Source organism: Mustelus asterias, chromosome 23, assembly GCF_964213995.1.
Source record: "Mustelus asterias chromosome 23, sMusAst1.hap1.1, whole genome shotgun sequence".
Taxonomy (NCBI): Eukaryota; Metazoa; Chordata; class Chondrichthyes; order Carcharhiniformes; family Triakidae; genus Mustelus; species Mustelus asterias.
Window position 1 is genome coordinate 25356947 of NC_135823.1, and position 25046 is coordinate 25381992.

Sequence of the window (25046 nt, forward strand, 5' to 3'; positions counted from 1 at the left end):
ATTTGTGAAGAAATCCATGGAAGTTCAATTGGGTGGTATCTGTCACTTGGTTTCAGAGTGGGGTGTATCTGACCACAGTTAGCCTGTTGGTACATAAGCACAGTGTATTTACTGAAAACATTACAGCATAAGATATACTTTGCGACCAATGTTATTCTTAAAATCTGTGTACATTTGTGAAGATAAGTGGAAGTGAAGGAGTACCATATTACAGTCAAACTTTTTTGTTGTTTAAAGCTATTCCTGTGATTCTGTTCATCTATCTTTCCTTTTTTAAAAAAAGTAAAAGTTATGGTGTTTTGCACCAGGGTCCCATTCTGGGACCTTCCCGGCCAGTAGTAACATCAACTAAGAGCCCCATCACATCTTACAAACTACAAGACCATAAAACCACCAATAACAAACCAAACCCATATTTTACCTTAAAAGTTATACAAATCACACTTGTAGGTTTGTTATGCTGTTTATTTTGCAGCAGCGTGAAGCAGTTTTACATAGAGTTAGAGACTTTGCAGCACAAAAATTTCCAGCCCAACTGGATTGTCCAGGTGTTCATTCTCCACACGACCTTCCTCCCATCCTTCTTCTGAATCTATCAGTATAACATTTGATTCCTTTATCCACATACTTATCTAGCTTTGCCTTATTTGCATTTATACTATTTGCCTTAAATACTCCAGTTCCACATTCTAATCATATTCTAAGTTACAACTCATTGAGCCCCCCTGCAAAAAATGTTAACTCTTTTCACATGCTGTTTGACCTGCTGTACAATCCTATTTGCTCCAAAGTGTTGCCTTTAGTCAGCTAATAATCAAGGCCCAAACCTCAGCAAAGGGAAAAAAAGGAGATTCTTTATTCACTCAACCATGTGGCTTTGGATTTATACAGTTTGTGGCAAAAGTCTTATTCTGCTTACAAGCGTTTGAACAACTAACTTATGATGGTCACCTCCCACTACTTCAGGAAACCATAACTAATGCAAACATACTCAACATAAGGTCTGTTAAAGACTTTGTGGAAACATAGATTATGCCACAGAAAAGGCCACTTGGCCCATCATGTCTGTGCCACCTGAAAGGTTAGTGAGCCAGCCTAATCCCACTTTCCAGCATTTGGTTTGTAGCCCTACAGGTTACAGCACTTGAGATGCATATCCACACACCTTTTAATGAGTTGAGGGTTTCTCCACTTCCAGGCAGCAAGTTCCAGACCTGAACAACCCTCTGGGTGAAAAAAATCTTTCCTTGTATCCTCTCTAATCTTTCTATCAATCACTAAATCTATGCCCCTAGTCACTGATTTCTGCTAAAGTAAACAGGTCCTTCCCATCCATTCTATCCAGGCCCCTCACAATTTTGCGCAGTTCAATCAAATCTCCCCTCAGCCTCCTCTGTTGGGAGAACAACCCAAGCCTAGCCAATTTTTCCTTACAGCTGCAAGTTCCAATCCTCGCAACATCCTCATAAATCTCCCCTGCACCCTCTTTAATGCATTTACATTCTTTCTGTAATGAGAGGACCAAAACTGCACACAGTACAAGGATTTTGGGGACTGGGTTTAATTCCCACCACGGCAGATAGTGAAATTTGAATTCAATAAAAATCTGGAATCAAAAGTCTAATGATGACCATGAAACTCTTGTTGTAAAAACCCATCTGGTTCACTAATGTCCTTTAGAGAAGGAAATCTGCTGCCCTTATCCAGTCTGGCCTACACGTGACTCCAGATCCACAACAATGTGTCTGACTCTGAAATGGCCTGGCAAACTACTCTGAACAAGGACAATTAGGGATGGGCAATAAATGCTGGCCCAGCCAAGGGTACCCATATCCCATGGATTAATTTTTAAAAGACCTTCCTAACTAGCTTATCAACTTGGCCTGCTACCTACAGGAATCTATGGACATTCACCCCAAGGTCTCTCATTTCCTCTACATCTCTCAGTATCCTCTCATTTATTGTGTAATTATTTGCCTTGTATGATCTTCCCAAATGCATCATCTCACACTTCTATGGGTTGAATTTCATTTCCCACTTTTTCTGCCCACCAGACCAGTCTACTGATATCTACCTGCAGTCTATAGCAATCCTCCTTACAATCAACTGTGCAGCCAATTTTAGCATCACCTGCAAACTCTTTGATCATTTGCCCTACATTATGTACAAATCATACCACAAAAAGCAGGGGGCCTAATACCGAGCTCTGTGGAATGGAAACAGCCTTCCAGTCACAAAAACATCATTCAACAATTAACCTTTAGTTTCTGCCACTGAGTCAATTTTGCATCCAGCTTGCTACTTTTCCCTGGATCCCATAGACCTTCCCTTAATAATCCATGCCAACAGTCCTTGATTAATCCATGTCTTGCTAAATAACAGGTTATCCTGTCCCTCAGAATTGATTTCAACAATTTGTCCACTACCAAGGTCAAACTGACTGTTGAAAAAAAGGAGCAAGGGGTAGACTGAATAATTACAGGCCAAAGGAATGGCATTAGCAGACCTCCAATCCTCCAGCACCTCACCAGTATCCAGTGAGGACTGAAAAATGATGATCAGACCCTTTGCAATTTCCTCCCTGGCTTCTTTTAATAGCATAAGACCCTGGTGATTTATCCACTTTCAAGGGTGCTAATTGGACTATTATTTAAATAGTAAAAAATTGCAGCATGCTGCTGTGCAGAGCAACCTGGGTGTCCTTGTGCAGGAATCTCAAGGAGTTGGATTGCAGGTGCAGCAGGTAATTAAGGAGACAAATGGAATTTTGTCCTTCATTGCTAGAGGGATGGAGTTTAAAAACAGCGAGGTTATGTTGCAGTTATATAAGCTGCTGGTGAGGCCACACCTGGAGTACTGTGTACAGTTTTGGTCGCCTTACTTGAGAAAGGATATACTGGCACTGGAGGGGGTGCAGAGGAGATTCAATAGCTGATTCTGGAGTTGAGAGGGTTGGCTTATGGAGGAGAGACTGAGTAGACTGGGGCTATACTCATTGGAATTCAGAAGAATGAGGGGAGATCTTATAGAAACATATAAGATTATGAAGGGAATAGATAAGATAGAAGCAGGGAAGTTGTTTCCACTGGCGGGTGAAACTAGAAATAGGGAGCATAGCCTCAAAATAAAGGGGAAGCATATTTAGGACTGAGTTGAGGAGGAACTTCTTCACACAAAGGGTTGTGAATCTGTGGAATTCCCTGCCCAGTGAAGCAGTTGAGGCTACCTCATTGAATGTTTTTAAGGCAAGGATAGATACATTTTTGAACAGTAAAGGAATTAAGGGTTATGGTGAGCGGGTGGGTAAGTGGAGCTGAGTCCACAAAAAGATCAGCCAAGATCTTATTGAATGGCAGAGCAGGCTCGAGGGGCCAGATAGCCTACTCCTGCTCCTAGTTCTTATGTTCTTAATCCCTTTAGTACTTCCTCAGTCCCTGCGTTTATCACATCTAATACTTCACACTCCTCTTCCTTAACTACAATGCTTGCATTTACCTTTCTTTTGGGAAGACAGAAGCAAAGAGTCTTCCGCCTCTACACATAGTTAACCTTTTTGATTTTTTATGGGCCCTACTCTTTCCTTAGTTAGTCTCTTACTCTTAATGTACTGATAAAACATCTTTGGATTCTCCTTGATTTTGCTTGCCAATATTCTTTTATGCCCTCTCTTTGCTTTCCTAATTTCCTTTTCGATTTCACTCCTCTTGGCTTTCTGCAATATTGAGTTCACCGTGTCTGCCTTTTTCTGCCTAGTCTTGGGCTGCAAGCTCCTTGATATCTAGGGATCGCTAGATTTGGCCATCCCACCCTTTTTCTTTGGAGGCACATTTATTTTGAACCCCTTGAATGCCTGCCACTGATTTACCTTCAGTAGCTATATCTAGTCTACTTTTGCTAAATCACTTCTCAGCTCAGTAAAACTGGCCTTGTCCCCATTTAGAACTTTAACTCCTGTTTTTGTCTTTTTCCATAATTATTTAAAACTAACTGACATATACTCTCACACGTTCACTCCTTCCACCTGCCCCACCTCATTTCCTAAAATGAAGTCCAGAACTATGCACTCTTGTTGGGCTTGCTACAGACTGGCCAAAAATGTTCTCTTGGATGTACCTTAAGAATTCTGTCTCCTCCATTCCTTTCACACTAAAACAATCCCAATTAATATTGGGATATTACTGCCCTTTGTTCGTGCACTTCTCAAGAGTTTTGCCTACATATTTGTTTTTCTATCTCCCTCTGACTGCTTGGTACGGTACACTCCTAGTAGTGTGACTGCCCCTTTTTTGTTTCTCAGCTCAATCTATATGGCCTCAATTGATGTTCCTTCTAACATATTATCTGTCCTCACAACGGTAATTGTATCTCTAACCAAAATTGCCAACTCCCTCCCTATCTTGTTTGAAAACCGTGCAACAGCTATATCATCATGCTGCCACGTTTCTGCCCCCAGCTCATTTGCTTTATTTGCTACACCCCTTGCATTGAAGTATATACCCTTGAGTACTGCCAAGCTCTATTTTCTATATCTTGTTTCCTGTCTTCCAAACTCACTCACTGATTTTCTGCCTTCCATTACCATTTCTGATTTTTCTCCAACTGAGACTATCCTCAGGTTCCCATTCCCCGCCAAACTAGTTTAAACCCCCCCAAAAGCACTAGCAAACCTCTCAGCAAGGATATTGGTCCCAGCCACAATGAGGTGCAAACCATCCAGCGTGTACAGATCCCATCTTCCCCCATAACCAGTCCCAGTGCCCCAGGAATCTGAATCCCTACACAATCTCTCCAGCCATGCATTCATCAGCTCTAACCTAATATTTCTATGCTCACTAGCACGTGGCACTGGTTTCCGGATGTTACTACCTCAGAGGTCCAGCATTTTAATTTCTTATCTAACTCACTAAAATCTGCTTTCAGGACCTCATCCTTCTATCAATGTCATTGGTACCAATGTGAATCAAAACCTCTGGCTGTTCACCCTTCCCCTTAAAAATGCCCTGCAGCTACTCTGTGATATCCTTAACCCTGGCACCAGAAAGGCAATATACCATCCTGGAGTCATGTCTATGGCTGCAGAGACGCCTATCTGCTCCCATAACTACAGAACCCTCTACCACTATTTCTCTTTCACTCTTCTTCCTTCCCAACCATGTAACCGAGACACCTGTGGTACACCAAACTTGGCTCTTGCTGCACTCCCCTGACTTGCTGCATCTTCATTACTAGCACTGCGATTTTAAACAGCATTTCAAAACTGACCAGGGAAACTATGTGCACTGATGTAAATATGCATTCACAAAGCTCTGCTTTAGCTGGTAGTATAATTCAAGTTGCTGACTTTGCAGTACTCCAAGCAGTTGGGGGTTCCCAACTGGCATCTGTAATCAAATATCATATCGGCACGATGGCACAGTGGTTAGCACTACTGCCTCATAGTGCCAGAGACCCAGGTTCGATTCCCGACTTGGGTTATTCTGTGGAGTTTGCATGTTCTTCCTGTGTCTGCGTGGGTTTCCCCCGGGTGCTCCAGTTTCCTCCCACAGTCCAAAAGACGTGGTCAGGTGCATTGGCCATGCTAAATTCTTCTTCAATGTACCCAAACAGGCGCTTGAGTGCAATGACTTCACTGCAATGTTAATGTAAACCTACGTGTGACCAATAAATAAATTTTAAATCTTAAAGTGAGATCAAAACCACTGCAAATGTTAACAACTCCAGCAAAAGTAATCAAGAAAAGAATGTCCATCTTCCTCAGCAACTTGTAACAATAATTGTTGATGATACATAAATAAAAAACCTTTCCTCTTATCAACAGTTTAATAGGCTCAAACCTATCATCTATATTTGATGCATGCTCTCTCCCTCTAAGGACAGCTTTTACATCCATCAGGACTTCATGGGCCTTGTTTTTAGAAGTAACGACAACTAATGCCAACTGCATGCCCTTGGAAATGAAAGGTTGAATGGAATATGAAACAGACAGCAATTTCTCAAAAATTAATGTTTTTCAAATCACTAAAGACAGATCTCTCGATATTTCTCCCAAAATCAAGTAAAAAGACATTCCACACTCATCACCTACTGAAAGTTAGACAAGATCTTTCTTTGATCCATCTTTGTAGAAAATCTGATAGAGATGTCTTCATTAAATCCTCATGAAGAACCTAGCAATGGAAGTTTATTTCTGTAGTTTATTCAGCTACAATATCTTGTACACTGCATTATGTATGGGAAGGTGACCACAAATGACAGAACCATTTCTTGACAAATACAGCAGGAGGGATACTCAAGCCATGATCTATGGCAGGGTTTCCCAAACTTTTTGAGCTGTGGAACCCCTAGTTCCACCAAGAGCATCGGGGAACACCAAGGCATTTGCATAATGGTGCCCCTTTGGCTGAGAAATAGGTGAGAACAGAGAAATCAAATATAAATAATTCTAGCTAAACCTATGTATGTATTAATCTGGTAATAAGTAAAAAGTTCTCTCATTAAAAATATGCAAGTCTTTGTCACTGTTAATGGGAGGAATGATGCAAACACAATCACCCTCACACTTGCCCGCACAAACCCACTCACATCCTCGCCCACACAAATGCACTCTTAGGCCTCTCTCTGAGACAGAACCTCCCCTCACTTTTCTCCAGAGGCTAGGAGGCACCAAACTCCTTACCCAAGCCCAGAGAATCCCACCTCCACTCCTTTCCCAAGGCCAGAACTGATTCCTCTCACCCCCTTTCCCAAGGCCAGAGCCTCACCCTCTCTCCTTTCCCGAAGCCAGAAGCTCACTTCCTCTCCTTTCCCGAAGCCAGAACTGCATGCCTACTCCTTTCCCAAGGCCAGAACTGACTCCCCTCACCTCCTTTCCCGAGTCCCAAACCCTACCCCTGCCGCCTGTAGGCCGTATGCCATCCTCCTCCCAGCTTCAGGCCAATTCATCTCTTGCCTCACCTCAGCCTCGCTGTTTGCAACAGGCTATTCTGCCCAGCACCATACCAAGATAGAATAAATCAAATGGGCCAATCAGAGCAAGGACTCTCAGAGCATTGGATGCTGAGAGGCTGACTGGTGCTCCAAAAGGTCTTGCTCTCATTGGCCCATTTGATTTCTCTAATTCTTTCTAAACTTTGCGTGTTTAAACCAGCTTTTAGCAGTCATGTGGTAGCCACCTTTCACTGAACCCCTAGAGACCTTACATGGACCCCAGTTTGGGAACCCCGTTCTATGAGATTTCCGTAGCACATTTCTTGTACAATTGAAAATTCAGAGTATTCAACAGAGAGCACCAAAACGGGGAGCATCAAGCCAGTAAAAATGGTCCAATTGTGGAGGAGGCAAGAGGTTGAGAGAGACTTGAGACATTTGAAGGCAGGGAGTGAGATAAAGATGTTCTGGGAGAAAAATCCAAGGCACAGTGGCATTGTGCTTGAAAGATCATCGACAATAGTGGAATAGGGGATTTGGGGTTCAGATGAGCTGAAGATGTGCGCAGGATACAAGCTAGAAAGTCAAACAGACCACAGTAAACAGGTGGAAAGATTTGAAGTCACAATGTGGTTGGTTCCTGCAGATGAAACACATAGTCAGTACAGTACAAAATAATGAATTGCAGGGAACAGTCAGAATACATAAATTTGATTTGCATTTGAAGCTACAGAATGAAGTTAAAATGTGATATTTACCAACCAATTTGTTCTTGCCCAAATTCAAGAAGGTCTAATTTAGTCAAGAACAAAACAGATGCCAGATTTGAAAGTGGGTAAAAGATAACTCACTAGAAAATGTTTGAGCATTTGTAAATGACAATGCAAAACATTAATACAAGATTATATTAATGCATATTAGTTAGAAGATGTGCGTTCAAGCTCTACACCAACTGGCATGTCAGTGCAATACTGTGAGGCAGCTACATTGTTGGAGGTATGTTAGAGGAATAATTTGATTAGGAATAGTCAACACGGTTTTGTGAAGGGTAGGTCGTGCTTCACAAACCTTATTGAGTTCTTTGAGAAGGTGACCAAAGAGGTGGATGAGGGTAAAGCAGTTGATGTAGTGTATATGGATTTCAGTAAAGTGTTTGATAAGGTCCCCCACGGTAAGCTATTGCAGAAAATACGGACGCATGGGATTGAGGGTGATTTAGCGGTTTGGCTCAGGAATTGGCTAGCTGTAAGAAGACAGAGGGTGGTGGTTGATGGGAAATGTTCATCCTGGAGTTCAGTTACTAGTGGTGTACCGCAAGGATCTGTTTTGGGGCCACTGCTGTTTGTCATTTTTATAAATGACCTGGATGAGGGCGTAGAAGGATGGGTTAGTAAATTTGCGGATGACACTTAAGTCGGTGGAGTTGTGGACAGTGCGGAAGGTTGTTGCAGGTTACAGAGGGACATAGATAAGCTGCAGAGCTGGGCTGAGAGGTGGCAAATGGAGTTTAATGCGGAAAAGTGTGAGGTGATTCACTTTGGAAGGAGTAACAGGATTACAGAGTACTGGGCTAATGGTAAGATATTTGGTAGTGTGGACAAGCAGAGAGATCTCTGTGTCCATGTGCATAGATCCCTGAAAGTTGGCACTCAGGTTGATAGGGTTGTTAAGAAGGCATATGGAGTGTTAGCTTTTATTGGTAGAGGGATTGAGTTTTGGAGCCAGGAGGTCATGTTGCAGCTGTACAAAACTCTAGTGTGGCCGCACTTGGAGTATTGCATACAGTTCTGGTCGCTGCATTATAGGAAGGATGTGGAAGCATTGGAAAGGGTGCAGAGGAGATTTACTAGGATGTTGCCTGGTATGGTGGGACGGTCTTATGAGGAAAGGCTGAGGGACTTGAGGTTGTTTTCGTTAGAGAGAAGGAGGTTACGAGGTGACTTAATAGAGGCATACAAGATGATCAGAGGATTAGATAGGGCTGATAGTGAGAGCCTTTTTCCTCGGATGGTGATAGCTAGCACGAGGGGGACATAGCTTTAAATTGAGGGGTGATAGATATAGGACAGATGTCAGAGGTAGGTTCTTCACTCAGAGAGTAGTAAGGGCGTGGAATGCCCTGCCTGCAACAGTAATGGACTCGCCAACATTAAGGTCATATAAATGGTCATTGGATAAACATATGGATGATATTGGAATAGTGTAGGTTAGATGGGCTTTAGATTGGTTTCACTGGTCGGCGCAACATCGAGGGCCGAAGGGCCTGTACTGCGCTGTAATGTTCTATGTTCCGGCTAGGAATTTCTTGTTCTGCCACCATAATACTGCCAGAAGTTACATTAGAGCTTAGAGGAAATTATCCACCATTGTCTTTTGGGTAAGATGTGCAAGTTAGGTGGATTGGCCATACTAAATTGCCCCTTAGTATCCAATGTGTGTGGGTTAGATGGATTAGTCATGGGAAATGTGTGGGTTTATGGAGATTGGGTGGGAGAGAGGGCCTGGCTAAATTACTCTGTTAGAGAGTCAGTGCAGGCTCAATGGGCCAAATGGCCTCTTCTGCACTGTAGGGTTTCTATGATTTTATGATAAGCCAAGGTGTTCAGAACCCATGACACTATTTGAAGAATGAAGGTGGGGAGAGATGGGGATTCCTTTGTGCTCTGGTCAACATGCATCCCACACCCAATACTGCCAAAATAGATCAACTGGCCATTTATTTTATTGCAAACTGCAAGGTCCCACAATGAAGGCAACAATGACCACACCACAGAAGTAATTCAAAAGTAAAGAGCTGCAGATGCTGGAAATTGAAATCAAAACAGAATGTGTTAGAAATACACAGCAGATAAGACAACATCCATGGAGACAGAAATACTTTCAAGTCAACCTTTCAAGTTGATAATGTTTTAGAGTCATAGAGGTTTACAGCATGGAAACAGGCCCTTCAACCCAACTTGTCCATGCCTCCCCTTTTTTTAACCCATAAGCTAGTCCCAATTGCCCGCATTTGGCCCATATCCCTCTATACGCATCTTACCCATGCAACTGTCTAAACGCTTTTTAAAAGACAAAATTGTACCCACCTCTACTACTACCTCTGGCAACTTGCTTCAGACACTCACCACCCTGTGTGTGAAAAAATTGCCCCTCTGGACCCTTTTGTATCTCTCTCCTCTCACCTTAAATCTATGCCCTCTAGTTTTATACTCCCCTACCTTTGGGAAAAGATGTTGACTATCTAGCTGATCTATGCCCCTCATTATTTTAAGGACCTCTATAAGATCACCCTTTAGCCTCCTGCGCTCCAGGGAAAAAAGTTCCAGTCTATCCAGTCTCTCCTTATAACTCAAACCATCAAGTCCCAGTCGCATCCTAGTAAACTAGAAAGAGTGCAGAAAAGATTTAATAATATCCTTTTTATAACAGGGTGACCAGAGCTGTACACAGTATTCCAAGTGTGGCCTTACCAATGCCTTGTACAACTTCAACAAGACATCCCAACTCCTGTATTCAATGTTCTGACCAATGAAACCAAGCATGCCGAATGCCTTCTTCACCACTCTGTCCACCTGTGACCCCACTTCCAAGGAGCTATGAATCTGTACCCCTAGATCTCTTTGTTCTATAACTCTCCCCAATGCCCTACCATTAACTGACTAAGTCCTGCCTTAGTTCGATCGACCAAAATGCATCACCTCGCATTTAAAGTAAAGTAAAAGTAAAGTTTATTTATTAGTCACAAGTAAGGCTTACATTAATAGTGCAATGAAGTTACTATGAAATTCCCCTAATTTATCTAAGTTAAACTCCATCAACCATTCGTCAGCCCACTGGCCCAATTGTTCAAGATCCTGTTGCAATCCTAGATAACCTTCTTCACTGTCCACTATGCCACCAATCTTGGTGTCATCTGCAAACTTACGAACCATGCCTCCTAAATTCTTATCCAAATTATTAATATTAATGACAAATAACAATGGATCCAGCATTGATCCCTGAGGCACACCACTGGTCATGATGTGGAGATGCCGGCGTTGGACTGGGGTAAACACAGTAAGAAGTTTAACAATATGAAGTCCAACAGGTTTATTTGGTAGCAAAAGCTACAGGAAGGGCTGAGGAAGGGGCTTAAGGCTCCGAAAGCTTGTGGCTTTTGCTACCAAATAAACCTGTTGGACTTTAACCTGGTGTTGTTAAACTTCTTACTGTGCACACCGCTGGTCACAGGCCTCCAGTTTGAAAAACAACTCTCTACAACCCACCCTCTGTCTTCTATCATCAAGCCAATTTTGTATCCATTTGGCTACCACACTCTGGATCCTGTGAGATTTAACCTTATGCAACAACCTGCCATGCGGTACCTTGTCAAAGGCCTTGCTAAAGTTCATGTAGACAACATCAACTGCACTGCCCTCATCTACCTTCTTGGTTACCCCTTCAAAAAACTCCATCAAATTTGTGAGACATCATTTTCCAGTCACAAAGCCATGCTGACTGTCCCTAATCAGTCCTTGCGTCTCTATACACCTGTATATCCTCTCTCAAAATACCTTCTAACAACTTATCCACTACAGATGTGAGGCTCACCGGCCTGTAGTTCCCAGGCTTTTCCCTGCAGCCCTTCTTAAACAAAGTCACAACATTTGCCACCCTCCAATCTTCAGGCACCTTACCCATGACTATCGATGATTTAAATATCTCTGCTAGGGGACCCACAATTTCCTCTCTAGCCTCCCACAGTGTCCTGGGATACACTTCATCAGGTCCCGGGGATTTATCTACCTTGATGCGCTTTAAGACTTCCAGCACCTCCTTGTCTGTTATATGTACACTCCTCAAGACATCACTATTTCCCCAAGTTCCCTTTGTCAGAAGGGTTCTGATGCTGCCTGGCTAACTAAATTAAGTATTTCCAATATTTTCTGTTTTTGCTGGGACACACTTTCAGATATCCTGAGGGTGCAAATATGCTATATTAATACAGGCTCTTAAAGCTTAGATCTCCTAACTGAAACGATTTTTAAATTTGCCTGATTTCATATATCAGCAAAACTTCAAGTGGAAAATAGTCATAGGCATTCATTCACAGAAAGCGAACAGAAATCTGCACTATACAACTGACAACTTCAAGTATTTTGCAGCACAGGGGATCTGGTGACTGCATTGTTGCCGACATTATACATGTCCTCAGCCAATTAGTGTGCTGGAGTGATGACTGGGAATACCAAGTCATTGCAGTAAACAGCTGAAAAGGCTGCCAGCACTCATAAGTAATGGCAATAGTGTCAGGGGTCAAATATGCCAACCCTACCAACCACCACCCCAAAAAAGAACCTGGAAGCACTTTTTGATAATGTTGTTCAAATTGCACAGTGAAACACTGTTGAGTAAGGATGTACTCAGTGCATGGAGAGACAGTCAGCCAGACTGCACACACCACAACTCTACATAAATTCTGCAGTTGTGTCAATGTTTAAGTATTTAAACTGAAAACAAGATGAACAGTTGGCTATTCAACTTACAATAAAGGCTTGTTTAACTTAGAACCTGTCAAGACTAAGAAATGGGAACTATTACAATGCATTGACAATGAAATTAAGTTTTCATAAACAAACCCTCACCCCCCCCCCCCCAAAACCTGAAACTTGAAACTTTTTAAAATATGCTGTGAATTGTTCACTGTGAATACTTGCAAAACAAGGATTGAATCAGTCCCAAGAGCTAAAAATAACATTCCTATAAATTCAACAATGTTCTTGTATACTTGTATGTGGGTAAAGTTAATGATTTTGCATTCTGCACAGAAATGAAATGTTGAAAGACAAAATAGGGAGAGTCATTTGCATTTATAGCATGTAAGCAAACTTACGACATCCTAGATGTCCTATCACACTCAGTATCTTCCTTTAGAGCCTCTGATCATTTCTCAACAGGCCAGTAAATATCTTTTTATCTCCCATGCGGAGGGAGAGTTGTTTACGAGGCCATTCCTGAAACAAAGCTCTTCAAAATTCCAATATGGCACCGTGGTTAATGGTTATAACAATTACAGGCAACTGCAGTTTGCATCTGCCCCAACTCTGACGGACTTGCATTAATAACCTTGATTTTAAGGTAAGGACTGAAACAGAATGGGGCTACTGGCCCATGAAAATGATGATGTTTTGAGTATTTGCTTCACTTACTTTCACACATAAAGCTAACAAATCTGATTTAAATTCACCATAATTAGCCAAGCTCTGCTTCCACTGCAAGACCATTTAATGGAAATGCAATCCACTTCTGTGCATGGAGCTTACATTTTCCCCTGACCATCATCTCAGAAATGTTCAATTACCAATCTTAAGGAACACTCAGCAGATCAGACAGAGACAGACAACAGCTAACATTTCAGGTTGATGGCTTTCAGCAGAACCAAAAGACGTTTTTAAACATACACACACATGCACGCACGCAGCCAAGCAAAACATTTGGCAGCAAAAGGAGCAAGCTGTTATTTTTAATCATTCTACATTTTCACACAACACATTCAAAATTTACTGTTAAAACCCAGCAAAGAAAACTGAAAGGTTGTCCATGTAAACAAGCCCTCAAACTTTCTCCCTCTCCTGATGTCGGTGACTCATGCTGCAGTACAATTTCATAGGTACTTGCCCAACTCACTGTTTTTCAAGTGAAACCTAGATGCAAGTGTTGACAGACTTGTGATGGTCATCACAGCTGAACTTGGATCTCATCCTTAACCAGCGTCAATGCATCTGCACTGGCAATGAAAAGAAAGACTTGCATTATATAGCAACTTCCACAATCTCAGGATATCCCAACACACACAATTAGGAAAGCTGAAAGGAAAAAAGGAGTTTGCACGTTCTCCCCATGTCTGCTTCGGATGCTCTGCTTTCCTCCCACAGTCCAAAGATGTGCAGTTAGGTGGATTGGTCATAGTAAATTGCCCCTTAGTGTCCCAAGATGTGTAGGTTAGGAAGATTAGTGGGGTAAATACGTGGGGTTACTGAGATAGGGCCTGGGTAAGATGCTCTGTCAGAGAGAGTTGGTGCAGACTCGATGGACCAAATGGTCACTTCTGCACTATAGGGATTCTATGGAAATACCGCGGATGCCAGAAATCTGAAATAAAGACAAAGAAACTGCAAACGCTCAGAATCTCAGTGGAGAGAGAAATAGTGTAAATGTTTTAGGTCAATGACCTCCCATCAGAGCAACAAGCTTCTGATGAGAAGTTAACTCTGAAGTAAAGAAAGACTTGTATTTAAATAACAGCTTTAGCAATTTCAGGACACCACAAAAGCACTTTACACCCAAGTGAAGGAGGGTGAACAATTGCTGCATTTTCCCCACTGTAGCTCAGAAGAGGTCCTAGTTTGCCCAGCAGTGAAATCAACTAATTCAACAAAAACTAATGGTTAAATCAGGGACATTCTGGAGCATGGCTGTTTCCCTAAAATTAAACAACTGCAGAAGACCAAACCTGCCACACATGCATACAAACCAGAATCACCCCTCAACGTATTCAATATTTTCCAATGAGGCTATGGGTTCTGAAGTAGTGCTGGTGTAACCCAGAATTACTTCCAGGGTAGTGCTGAAAAAGTAATTTCAGCAAAGAAAACAATTCTGGGATCAGATTGAATATATTCAGATGGAGGGTACAAAAAGAGCTGCTGGTGTATCATTCTTTAGCACCAAGCATCAATTCTCAACTGCCTTCATTCACCTGCTACTTTCTCTCCACGCCCAAGTTATAAGCTGTCAGATAATACAAATTAAATGCTTAAGATCTCAGAAGAAAGTTCAATCCATGTGTTTTACCACCAGTTACAGTCTGGCTGTAAAACAATCTCCTCAATCCTGCACAAGGATCATTAAGAGGCTGCAGCTGACAATCATAAGACTGCCTACATCACCAATTAAGTTTTTAAACTCTAAGTTACAAAAAGACACTTACTTGAGCCTTTAACTGTTCTGCTAGGTTTTAAAACAGTTATAAAGTGTGCCCCAAAAATATGACTGCCCTTGTTCTCTATCTGTCCAATTATATTTCTAGTGTGGCAACAAAAATAAATTGTAAAAGACATTGCTGTTAGAAGTAGAACAGGAAGTTGCAAGCCTGAAGTTAATAGGAACAACTGAATATTAAGGCACAATGGCCTCTCCACATTGGTTTTTCATTAAGGGGTTTCTCATCTCTCTTCTTTCCTTCTCTATGAACATTATGTTTTGTCTGTATAGCACGCAAGAAACAATACTTTTCACTGTATACTAATACATGTGACAATAACAAGTCAAAAATCAAACAAAAAATCTGTACCATTTTGAATAGACCAAATATTATTTTACATATTGCGCATAGCTAACTAAAACTAGGGTCCAAATTTCAATTTCATGATCCAAACTAGTCAAGGAAAACTTAAATTTGGTTCTGTATTTGATGAAGTCAAAATGTAAAGCATCTCAAAACTGACAAATTCAAGGCTGGTCTGAGCAGAATTTCAGATATTGGCAGTTTTCGGAGACAAGGTTGATGATTGGCTCTACAGCTTTTATACATATTGCAACATGTCTGCTCCTATGCGCTTTTCCTCCCTTAAGAGTCTTGCTTGATCTTACATTCTGGCTACTTTCCTCCGCTATGTTGCTTCTTTTCATTCTAAAGGTCATGTAAAACAGTTTCCATAGGTGGTTATAGGTGATGCTTACTCGTTAGTAATAGAGGAATCTGCCGTACAGTTCTTTCATTCACCGGCCATACCTGCCACGTGGCACCAACGGCAAGACTGGCGCCATGTTGTGACCATGATTCGAGTCAGATGGGGTCAAGAGTGAGCTTCAACCACTCAGAGTTCAGGAAACAGTGACGCAGAATACTGCATGAAAGCATTTATTTTGTTCTATGTTGCTATGAAACTTGAATCCTAAACAAGGATTTTGTCTTTAGTTTGGTCATTAGGGACCTGTTTTCTCCAATGAAAGATGCTGAAATTATACAGGCAAATCTGAAGGAAATAGAATGATTATTCTTTGAATAACATCGAGATCATCAGATATAAACCTGCCTTTCATTTGCTGAGTCACAAAGCCAGACTCTTGATAAATTTTACATTTATATCCCTGGGCCTGTTTTACACATGGACAGTTTTATGTAGCTGTTTCCACAGTGAGAAGTTTTGATTTTGGTGAAAGACTGTTGAGAAATCCTGTATTTAAAGTACAGTTTCTATAAATTTACAAATTTGACTGCAAATGTTTTGTGGGCCTTTGTTCTAGGCATTCACAAAAACTCAGCAAAGGCGGCTATCTGGTCCAGCCTACTGGTGCTCCGAGCGCTCATCTTGCACTCCTGGAAAATTTTTGGTCAAAGTGTTAAACTAAATTGAGATTCATTTCACAGTGCCCTCACAAAGCTGCTCCTTTCATTGTCATCGTTACCGGCTGTCCCTCGACTCTAGGATGACATCTACAAAGGGTTGTGAATTTCTGCCATGGATCCTCTTATGGCTGAACTGGGTAATTCTGCACCCACAGATCTTTGAGCACATGGGCAGGATATCCCATGAGGTTGTGGGATCCAGATTGTAGGATTTGCTTCCTTTTCTGCTGCTATCCTGCTTCATCATTAAGATGTTGTGACTCAAAGTGTGATGATAAGTTGTTGCTGTTCAGAACAATTGGTAGCAAGCTCCTCTCAGTCACTGTCAATGCTTCTGTGCCTCAAGGAGCACTAAAGAGTGTCTTTGAAGTGTTTTCTTTGTCCTTTCCTAGAACACTGAAGGACCTGGTGAGACAGATGGTTGATGGCCATCTAGTCACAATGTCCAGTCCATCACAGTTGACTGCAGGAATTTTGCCTGAATGCTTATGAAGCTGGTTTCAAGAAGGACAGTAGCATTTGTTCAACAGTCCATCTATTGAATTCAGAGGATGCAGCAGAGGAATTGTTGCTAATACACAGTCCAGGTCTCACAGCAATACAGGAGTAGCACTAACTGCTGTGTAAACTAGGACTTCTGTTGATGTGTAGAGGTCTCTGTTGTCAAACACTCACTGCTGTGGTTTCTGGAAGACTGAGCTGGCACAGCTGATCCAGTGTTGGATCTCCTCACCAATGATGATCTTTTGAGATGGGTGGCTGCCAAGGTATGGGAAGTGTTCAACATATTCCAGATATCAACTCATCAACTATAATGTTGCAAATAGATCCTTTGAAAGCAGTCTTTCATCTTCCTTTCCCTTCCATCCCTACACCCCAGCAAATAGCCGTAGCTGTTTAAAGGTCTGCCTCCGAGAATGGCACTTGTCATGATTCTAACCTCAGTAGAAACAAGACTATCTGATCATTTATTTCAATCGGGTGTTTGAAAGACCTTGCTTTCTGCAAACCATCTACCATGTTTAACCACATTACAACAGTGACTATACTACAAAATGACAACACTTCATTGGTTGCAAAGCACTTTAGGACAGACTATGGCTGTGAAGCATTTCATAAGTTCAAATTATTTTTACCTTTATTCACTTCCTATCTCTGCAGAGTTTCTGCATAATGAGACCAGAGCTTAAATCTGAGAGAGGAGTTAGAATTGTTTATAATCCTGCAGTGTTACTTTTTACATAAAAGAATTGTTTTACTCTCCACAACTTTTAATTACCATGATGCCCAGAACAAAATAAATACATCCAATGAGAACTGAATGCACAAATCAGGTTAGTAGTATGTCATAATTCCTTGGAGTTACAACACACTAGACTGTGGAGTGACAGAAATGCAAAGGCAAGCAAGATGTTGTTATACTCCTTTCTGTAGATGGTTCGAAAGTGGCATCTGACAGATTCACCTTCTCAACTGGGTAATGGTGCACAACATGGGAAAGGTATAAATTATAGGTGTGAAAATAAAACTAAAGGGTTTGAGGTACAACATACCTATACGTATTACAGGTGGGCACGGTGGCATATAATGGTGACAGTGGTTAGCACTGCTACCTCACAGTGCCAGGGACCCGGGTTCAATTCCAGCCTAGGGTGACTGTGCGGAGTCTGCACGTTCTCCCCGTATCTGTGTGGGTTTCCTCTGGATGTTTCGGTTTCCTCCCACAGCCCAAAGATGTGCAAGTTAGGTGGATTGGCCATGCTAAATTGCCCCTTAATGTCCCAAGATGTGTAGGCTAGGGGGATTAGCGGGGTAAATATGTGGAGTTACAAGGAATGGGGGAGGTAGGGGTTTGGGCCTGGGTAAGATGACCCAATGGGCCAAATGGCCTCCTTCTGCACTGTAGGGATTCTATTCTATGGGTGGCCTATCTCCATTAAACAAACTCACAAAAATACACTTGGACAAGTTAAAATAGATTTACTGTGATTTGGCTCTAGGACAAATACATCATGTCCTCATTGATCAACTATTAATCAAAGCATAAGGGAAGTATCAAAAATATTATAGTATCAACCATTTGGCGAGGGGGGGGGGCGCAGAGGATGAGGGAAAGAGAGAGAGAGAGAACAGCTGTATTCATACGTTAGCAAGGGACAGTGGCATTTCCTGGCTGGTTAATTCAAACTCATTCCATTAACCACAATGTTATCAACCAATCAGAAATTATCTATTCTGTTCAGAATGCACTGTTAATATCAGGTCTGCAAATTCAGCAATAACATTTCAAACAAGGGGCTTGAGGCTATTTTAGGTTTGTGCACAATACTTTCATATTTCACTAAAGAATCACCTGATAACAGTTTCATTCTTACTCCAAAATGCATGGTATAACTTAGTTAGTCATCACCCTAACCCACATGTAAAGAAATCACATTAAAGTTGAGTTTTCTTTCGTACTTTATTCCTAATCAAAAAAGCCAATTAAGTCCAATCAGAGTCCCCACATGAGGAACAAACCAGATCCAAGCTGACAAGACAAGGGTATACATCCCATCTTGGGCTTGATCAAACAAGATCCAAGCTGACAGGATGAGGCATTACACCCCCTCCCAGGCTTGATCTGAGCTTCAGCTTAGCTAAAAGGCCGAGGTGGCTTTAAAAACTTGCATCAGGTAAAGCTTCGGTTTAACCTCACTGGCTACCCTGAGCACTTCCACCTGATATTAGCCAAAAAATTGAATTGACCATCCTATCCCACATGTAAAGAAAATCACATTAAAGTTGAGTTGACCAATGATAGTGAACACTGCTAATTGAAGTCTATAAAGGAAGAGTCATTGCTGCTGTTCTTTGAGTACAGGTACTGCCGAGGGGTTTTCCTATTTGTGTTAGAGGATTTTATTTTCCTTTCACATCCCAAATTGCATACTACCCATGAATTAGAACCAGATTGGGTATTCTTTCCTCAATCCTCTGTAACTATGCTCCACACATTTATCACTAGGACTATGCAACAGCAACTTGGGAAGAACTCACCGGATAGCTTTCTCCCACTGAAGAGTTGTAGGTACCCTGTTTATTAGAATGAAAATTCTAACTTTGTTACATGGAGGAAAAAATGTAGTCTTCATTTCCACCCATTATGGCACAATGCCACATTATGAAATATGTCTCTGTATCACATGCTAAGGGATAGCAGTTCTGGAGACTGGATCAGCAACCAGTGTCAACATCAAGCACTTCTAGGTCAATCTGGTCTAGGCACAAAATAAATCCTCTTCTCTTTGCTCAACACCAGCCCAATGTAAGGTGAGGTGCCTTTACTGTATCAGCATAAGTTTTCATATTTCGGCACTAGGCAGATGCTCTTTTGTGCTGTCTAGATAAAAAGACAGTTCCGTCCCAATATGTGAAATTAGTTGAGTAATTTTTGATGTGAATCTCCAAACACTAAGAAACTGACTCACTCTCTTCAGGTTAATTACAAGTGACAAAGACTTTCAGTTTCTCATAGAATCCCTACAGTGTAGAAGGAGGCCATTCAGCCCATTGAATCTGCACCAACTCTCCAGCAGAGCATCTTACCCAGGCCGACCCCCCCAATCTATCCCCGTAACCCCATATATTTGTCTCACTCATCCCCTTAAACTTACACATCTTGGGACACTAAGGGGTAATTTAGCATGGCCAATCCACCTAACCAGCACACCTTTGGAGTGTGGGAGGAAACCAGAGCAGCCGGAGGAAACCCACACAGACATGGGGAGAATGTGCAAACTCCCCACAGTGACCCAAGACAAGAATCGAACCTGGGTCCCTGGCACTGAAAGGCAGCAGTGCGCTACCACTGTGCTGCCGTGCCACCCCACACAGTTCAGTTTGAAATGAATTCAAAGTCAGGTCTCAGATGTAACTAAATTAACAAAGTGGATATTCTCTTCAGCATTTTATAAATTTACTCAGGGGAGGGGGAAGCAACACTTCAACATTCACATACAAATCCTAAACTAGAAGGAAACACCCATCAGCCACCAATGAATCTGCTGAATATCTGGGCAAGTAGCAAGTGCATTTGACATAATGCAAAATGGAAATCCAGCCACTGAATTCATCACAAAGTGCAGGAGCAATCACGAAAAGACAAAATCATCGCATTACAGACATCACCAGAGGAAATATCATCTGTGTATTCACAACCATCTATCACAATATGAAAGATATCCTCAACACAGCCAGGGGCCCATAACCAATCATAACAAACATGATACAGTAGACAAAAAGCATTAAATCAAGAAAGTCAGAAATCATTGTTCTCAAGCTCAGAGCTTTCCTAAACCCTTTTGAGAACGAATAGCAACTTACAAGATGGAATACGAAAGATAAAACACAATGAAAAAGGAAAGAGTTTTATAAGGCTTTTGAAACAGAGATGTTGTACCACAGGTGTTTTAAAGTTTCAGACGGCAAGGGAATAATGACTGAAAGAGTGACGTGTTTTGAAACCAACAAAAATGGGAGCGAGGACTCAGACAGAATTGAAACATTAGGCAGAGATATACAGCTAAGTAGGGCAAGGCTGCAAAAGATATGAAGACAAGGATAACAATCTTGAAAACAATTTACTATGGTATGGGAGTCCAAGGGAGATTTTCAAGAACAAAGCCGAGTGTAGTTATGGCGACAGGCCATAGCAATCTGAATCAGCTATAGTTGGAAGAAAGTAAGTCATAAAAGTGTTGGTAAAAAGCCCCGAGGTATGAAAGGCTTGGATTATAGCTGCAGCTACAATGAGGAAAAGGAGTGACAATGTTTTGAAGGTAAAGGACTGGATGTGGGAAAGGAAAAACGAAGCTGGGCTCAAGTGATACACATCAAAGATCCATACCTGTGCACTTAGACTGATGTGATAGTCAGAACGATGAAAGCCACATAGGAAAACACCTTTATTTTTCCAACATGTAGTTGAAGGAAATTGTAACTCATCATCAGACAGGCTGCTGAAAAATCCAACACCAGCCTATATGTCTGTAAAGGAGATTGAAGGGTAGAGCAACAAGACAGCGTCATGCTGCAGAAACAGGTCCCATGCTTCTAGATGACACAGTTGATGGAGACATACGTGTGTTGATGAGAAGATGGACCAAACTGCAGCTATGAGATTTTCAATTCTGCACTTAAAATTAAATAAAATTACCCCCTCCCTAAACCTCTGCTCCTTTAAGACAGCCCTTAAAAGCTATATGTCCTATGTGGCTCAATGGCAATTTTGTTTGATAATGGTTTACATGAAGCATCTTGGGACCTATTCTTACATTAAAGGTACTGGATAAATGCAAATGGTTGTTGTCGTAAATATCTTGTGATGGTTGCTCTTTGTGCAATATCAGTGGGCTCACTTACACCCAAAACGTACCTGTAGTTGGTCTTTACAAAGTAGTCCTGTAAGAATGCATTATTTAAGAAAGGTCCAGCTGGGTTTGAAAGAAGTACTAAGGAACACTGAATGGAGGAGAATTCAAGCTATTTCCTCAGAGGATGGCACAGTGGCCACTGCTGCCTCACAGTGCCAGGGACCCAGGTTCAATTCCCGGTTTGGGTCACTGTCTGTGCGGAGTCTACACATTCTCCCCGTATCTGCGTGGGCTTCCTCCGGATGCTCCGGTTTCCTCTCAGTCTGAAAGACATGCTGGTTAGGTGGATTGGCCACGCGGCGACTAAGGGATTTTCACAGTTACTTCATTAGACTGTTAATGTAAGCCTACTTGTGACACTGATAAATAAACTTCAAAACTGTTTCAAACCACAACGCAATAATTCCTCCGTCAGAGGTAGATAGCACGCTTAACTAAGGAAATCAAGCCACATTTTTAAAGATGGTCTGAACACAGGCAAACTGTTACCAGATTCCTCTATTTCTTCCATCCAAGTAAATTCGACATGGATGTTGCAAAAGTCTGTCGACACTACTACCATTCCAAGGGTCTATTAGTTAGTGTAACACTAGAGGATACATCATGGGAAGCAGCAGAGAGAAATACATCTAGTTGCATGTGATCAAGTAAAGCACAAGTGTTATAGATGCATACAAACAGATTAGGTCAACACAGTCGCTCTCAGAATCATACAATCCCTACAGTGTAGGAGGAGGTCTTTCGACCCATCGAGCCTACAACAACTCTCTGACCCAGTATCTTATCCAGGCCCTCTCCCCCACCCTATCCCCACACATTAACATAGCTTATCCATCTAACCTACACATCATGGGATACAAAGGGGCAATTTCATAGAATCCCTACAGTACAGAATTAGGCCATTTAGCCCATCGAGTCTGTACCGAGCACAATCCCACCCATGCCCTATTCCTGTAACCCCCAGATTTGCCCTGCTAACCCCCTGACACTAAGGGTCAATTTAGCACGGCCAAGCAACCTAACCCGCACATCTTTAGAGGAAACCGGAGGACCCGGAGGAAACCCACACATACACGGGGCGAATATGCAAACTCCACACAGACAGTGACCCAGACCGGAATTGAACCCGGGTCTCTGGCGCGTGAGGCAGCAGTGCTAACCACTGTGCCATCTTGCTGCCCCATGAGGATGTGCAAACTCCCCACAGTCACCCGAGGCCAGAATCAAACCTGGGTCCCTTGCACCGAGGGGCAGCACTGCTAACCACTGTGCCACCTCATTCACACTATTTCCAAACTATGCGGTCGATACTATGATAGGTATCGTTAATCATCTCAAATCCCTTCCAGCTACAAAAGGGCAGTGAAGGAGGTACATCGTCGGAATAAAGCAACCCAGGTCAAAACAACTTTTAAAAAAATCTTAACAAAAATCTTGAAAGAAACACAGCAAAATTCATCCTCACCTTGCTGTCCCCAGTGTGATCCTGGGGATTAGTCACCTAATGTGGGAACACACCATTGTAATATTGTTGGTTGCAAGTGTGTCTAGGTGAGGTTCAATAGCCAAGGGCTGAATCAGCAAAATGAATCTCAAGCAAGACACGCCAGAACCAAAATAATTAGCAGTAGTTAGGTTTTTTCAGATAACACTATTTGATAATCAAATACAATGTAGGGCTGAACTGTCACACTCAACACAAGACTGGCTAAAAACAGACCTGAAAAAGCAAACGGTGGCTATACAATAGATCCTAATACTGCAGCAACAGTCCAGATTGAAATACATCTCCCCACATTATCCTTCCTCTCCAGCTACTGGATTGAACGTGAACCTATAACGAGATGTCCAGTGTATTTACAAATTTTTCAGGATCTGTCCTTAATGCAGACCTTTCTTGAACTAAAAATGAAACTTGTTGCTAACACTTTACACAAATTGCTGGTCAACATTATAACAAATGCAGAGATGGTTTCAAAACATGTTTTTCTTTTTAAAAAGGAAACATGCAGAGAGTGTCCCTTTAAACTGGATGTTGCAGCCTAGGATCCGCCAGTCATAAACAAAGCTGACATTTTCTTTCCCTCTGTTGTCTTTAAAATAAAATGCATCCCCAGGGATGTTATTTTTTCAATGTTTGGCTTTGGAACAAATTTAAAATTCTACTTTCATGCTGTTGTCAATGGGGGGGGGGGTGGTAAATGATTAAAACGAGAAAGATTGTCAGCAGAGGTAGTGGGGGGCTGGCAGAGGGATGGGTGAGTGCCAGTTATTGCTGCTCTCCTCTCTCTCTGCACTCCCCTGGCAGCCTAGGCCGCAGATCCCCGGCCTCGCCTACAACCTCGACGCCCGCCCTCCTTACGTGGTATCCTGGTTGAAGTTGGCGAACAGCAGCTGGCTGCTGCCGCCCTCGCCGCTCTGGCTGGCCAGGTTCATCGGTGCTGGTGTTTCCCTCCCCCCAGTGGGGGGGAAGGGGGGCCCGCACGGCTCCGGCCGCTCCGATTATTATCGATTTAAATCGCTGCCCGCGAGCCCCTCACTCGCACCACCGCCGCTCGCGCCCCGCGGCTCGCTCTGTGCAACGACAGCGGCACCGCGCATGCGCCACCTCCTCTTCACCACAACAACAACATGGCACTCAGGTCTTAAAGCTGTACAAACCTCCAACCTTCCCCTTCACTCTGTCTCTCACACCTCCCATCCCTACAACATCAACAACATGGCACTCAGGTCTTAAAGCTGCACAAACCTCCCACCTTCTTTTCCCCTTCACTCTGTCTCTCACTCCTCCCATCCCTACAACAACAACAACATGGCACTCAGGTCTTAAAGCTGCACGAACCTCCCACCTTTCCCTCCACTCATTGTCTCTCACACCTCCCATCCCCACAACAACAACAACAACATGGCACTCCAGCCTTAAAGCTGCATAAACTTCCAACCTTCTCTTCCTCTCCAGACTCACTGTCTCCCACATCAACATCATGGCATTCCAGCCTTAAAGCTGCACAAACCTCCCACCTTCTCTTCCCCTCCATCACCTTCCCCTTCACTCACTGTCTCCCACATCTCCCATCCCCACAACAACATCATGACACTCCGGCCTTAAAGCTCCACAAACCTCCCACCTTCTCTTCCCCTCCATAACCTTCCCCTTCACTCTGTCTCTCACACCTCCCATCCCCACAACACCAACAACATGGCACTCCGGCCTTAAAGCTGTACAAACCTCCAGCCTTCTCTTCCCCTCCACCCACTGTCTCTCACACCTCCCATCCCCACAACAACAACATGGCCTTAAAGCTGCACAAACC

The 25046-nt window shown here is 42.5% G+C and overlaps 1 protein-coding gene across 1 annotated transcript in view; it reads right to left on the reverse strand.

Moving 5' to 3' along the window:
- wipi2 (WD repeat domain, phosphoinositide interacting 2) overlaps window positions 1-24511 on the reverse strand; it is a 66574-nt gene extending 42063 nt beyond the window's left edge. The window contains exon 1 of the mRNA XM_078240148.1: window positions 24095-24511. Within this exon, the coding sequence (XP_078096274.1) occupies window positions 24095-24168 (74 nt within the window). The 5' untranslated portion in view covers window positions 24169-24511. The remainder of the gene's footprint in view (window positions 1-24094) is intronic.
- Between the last annotated feature and the right edge of the window lie 535 nt (window positions 24512-25046).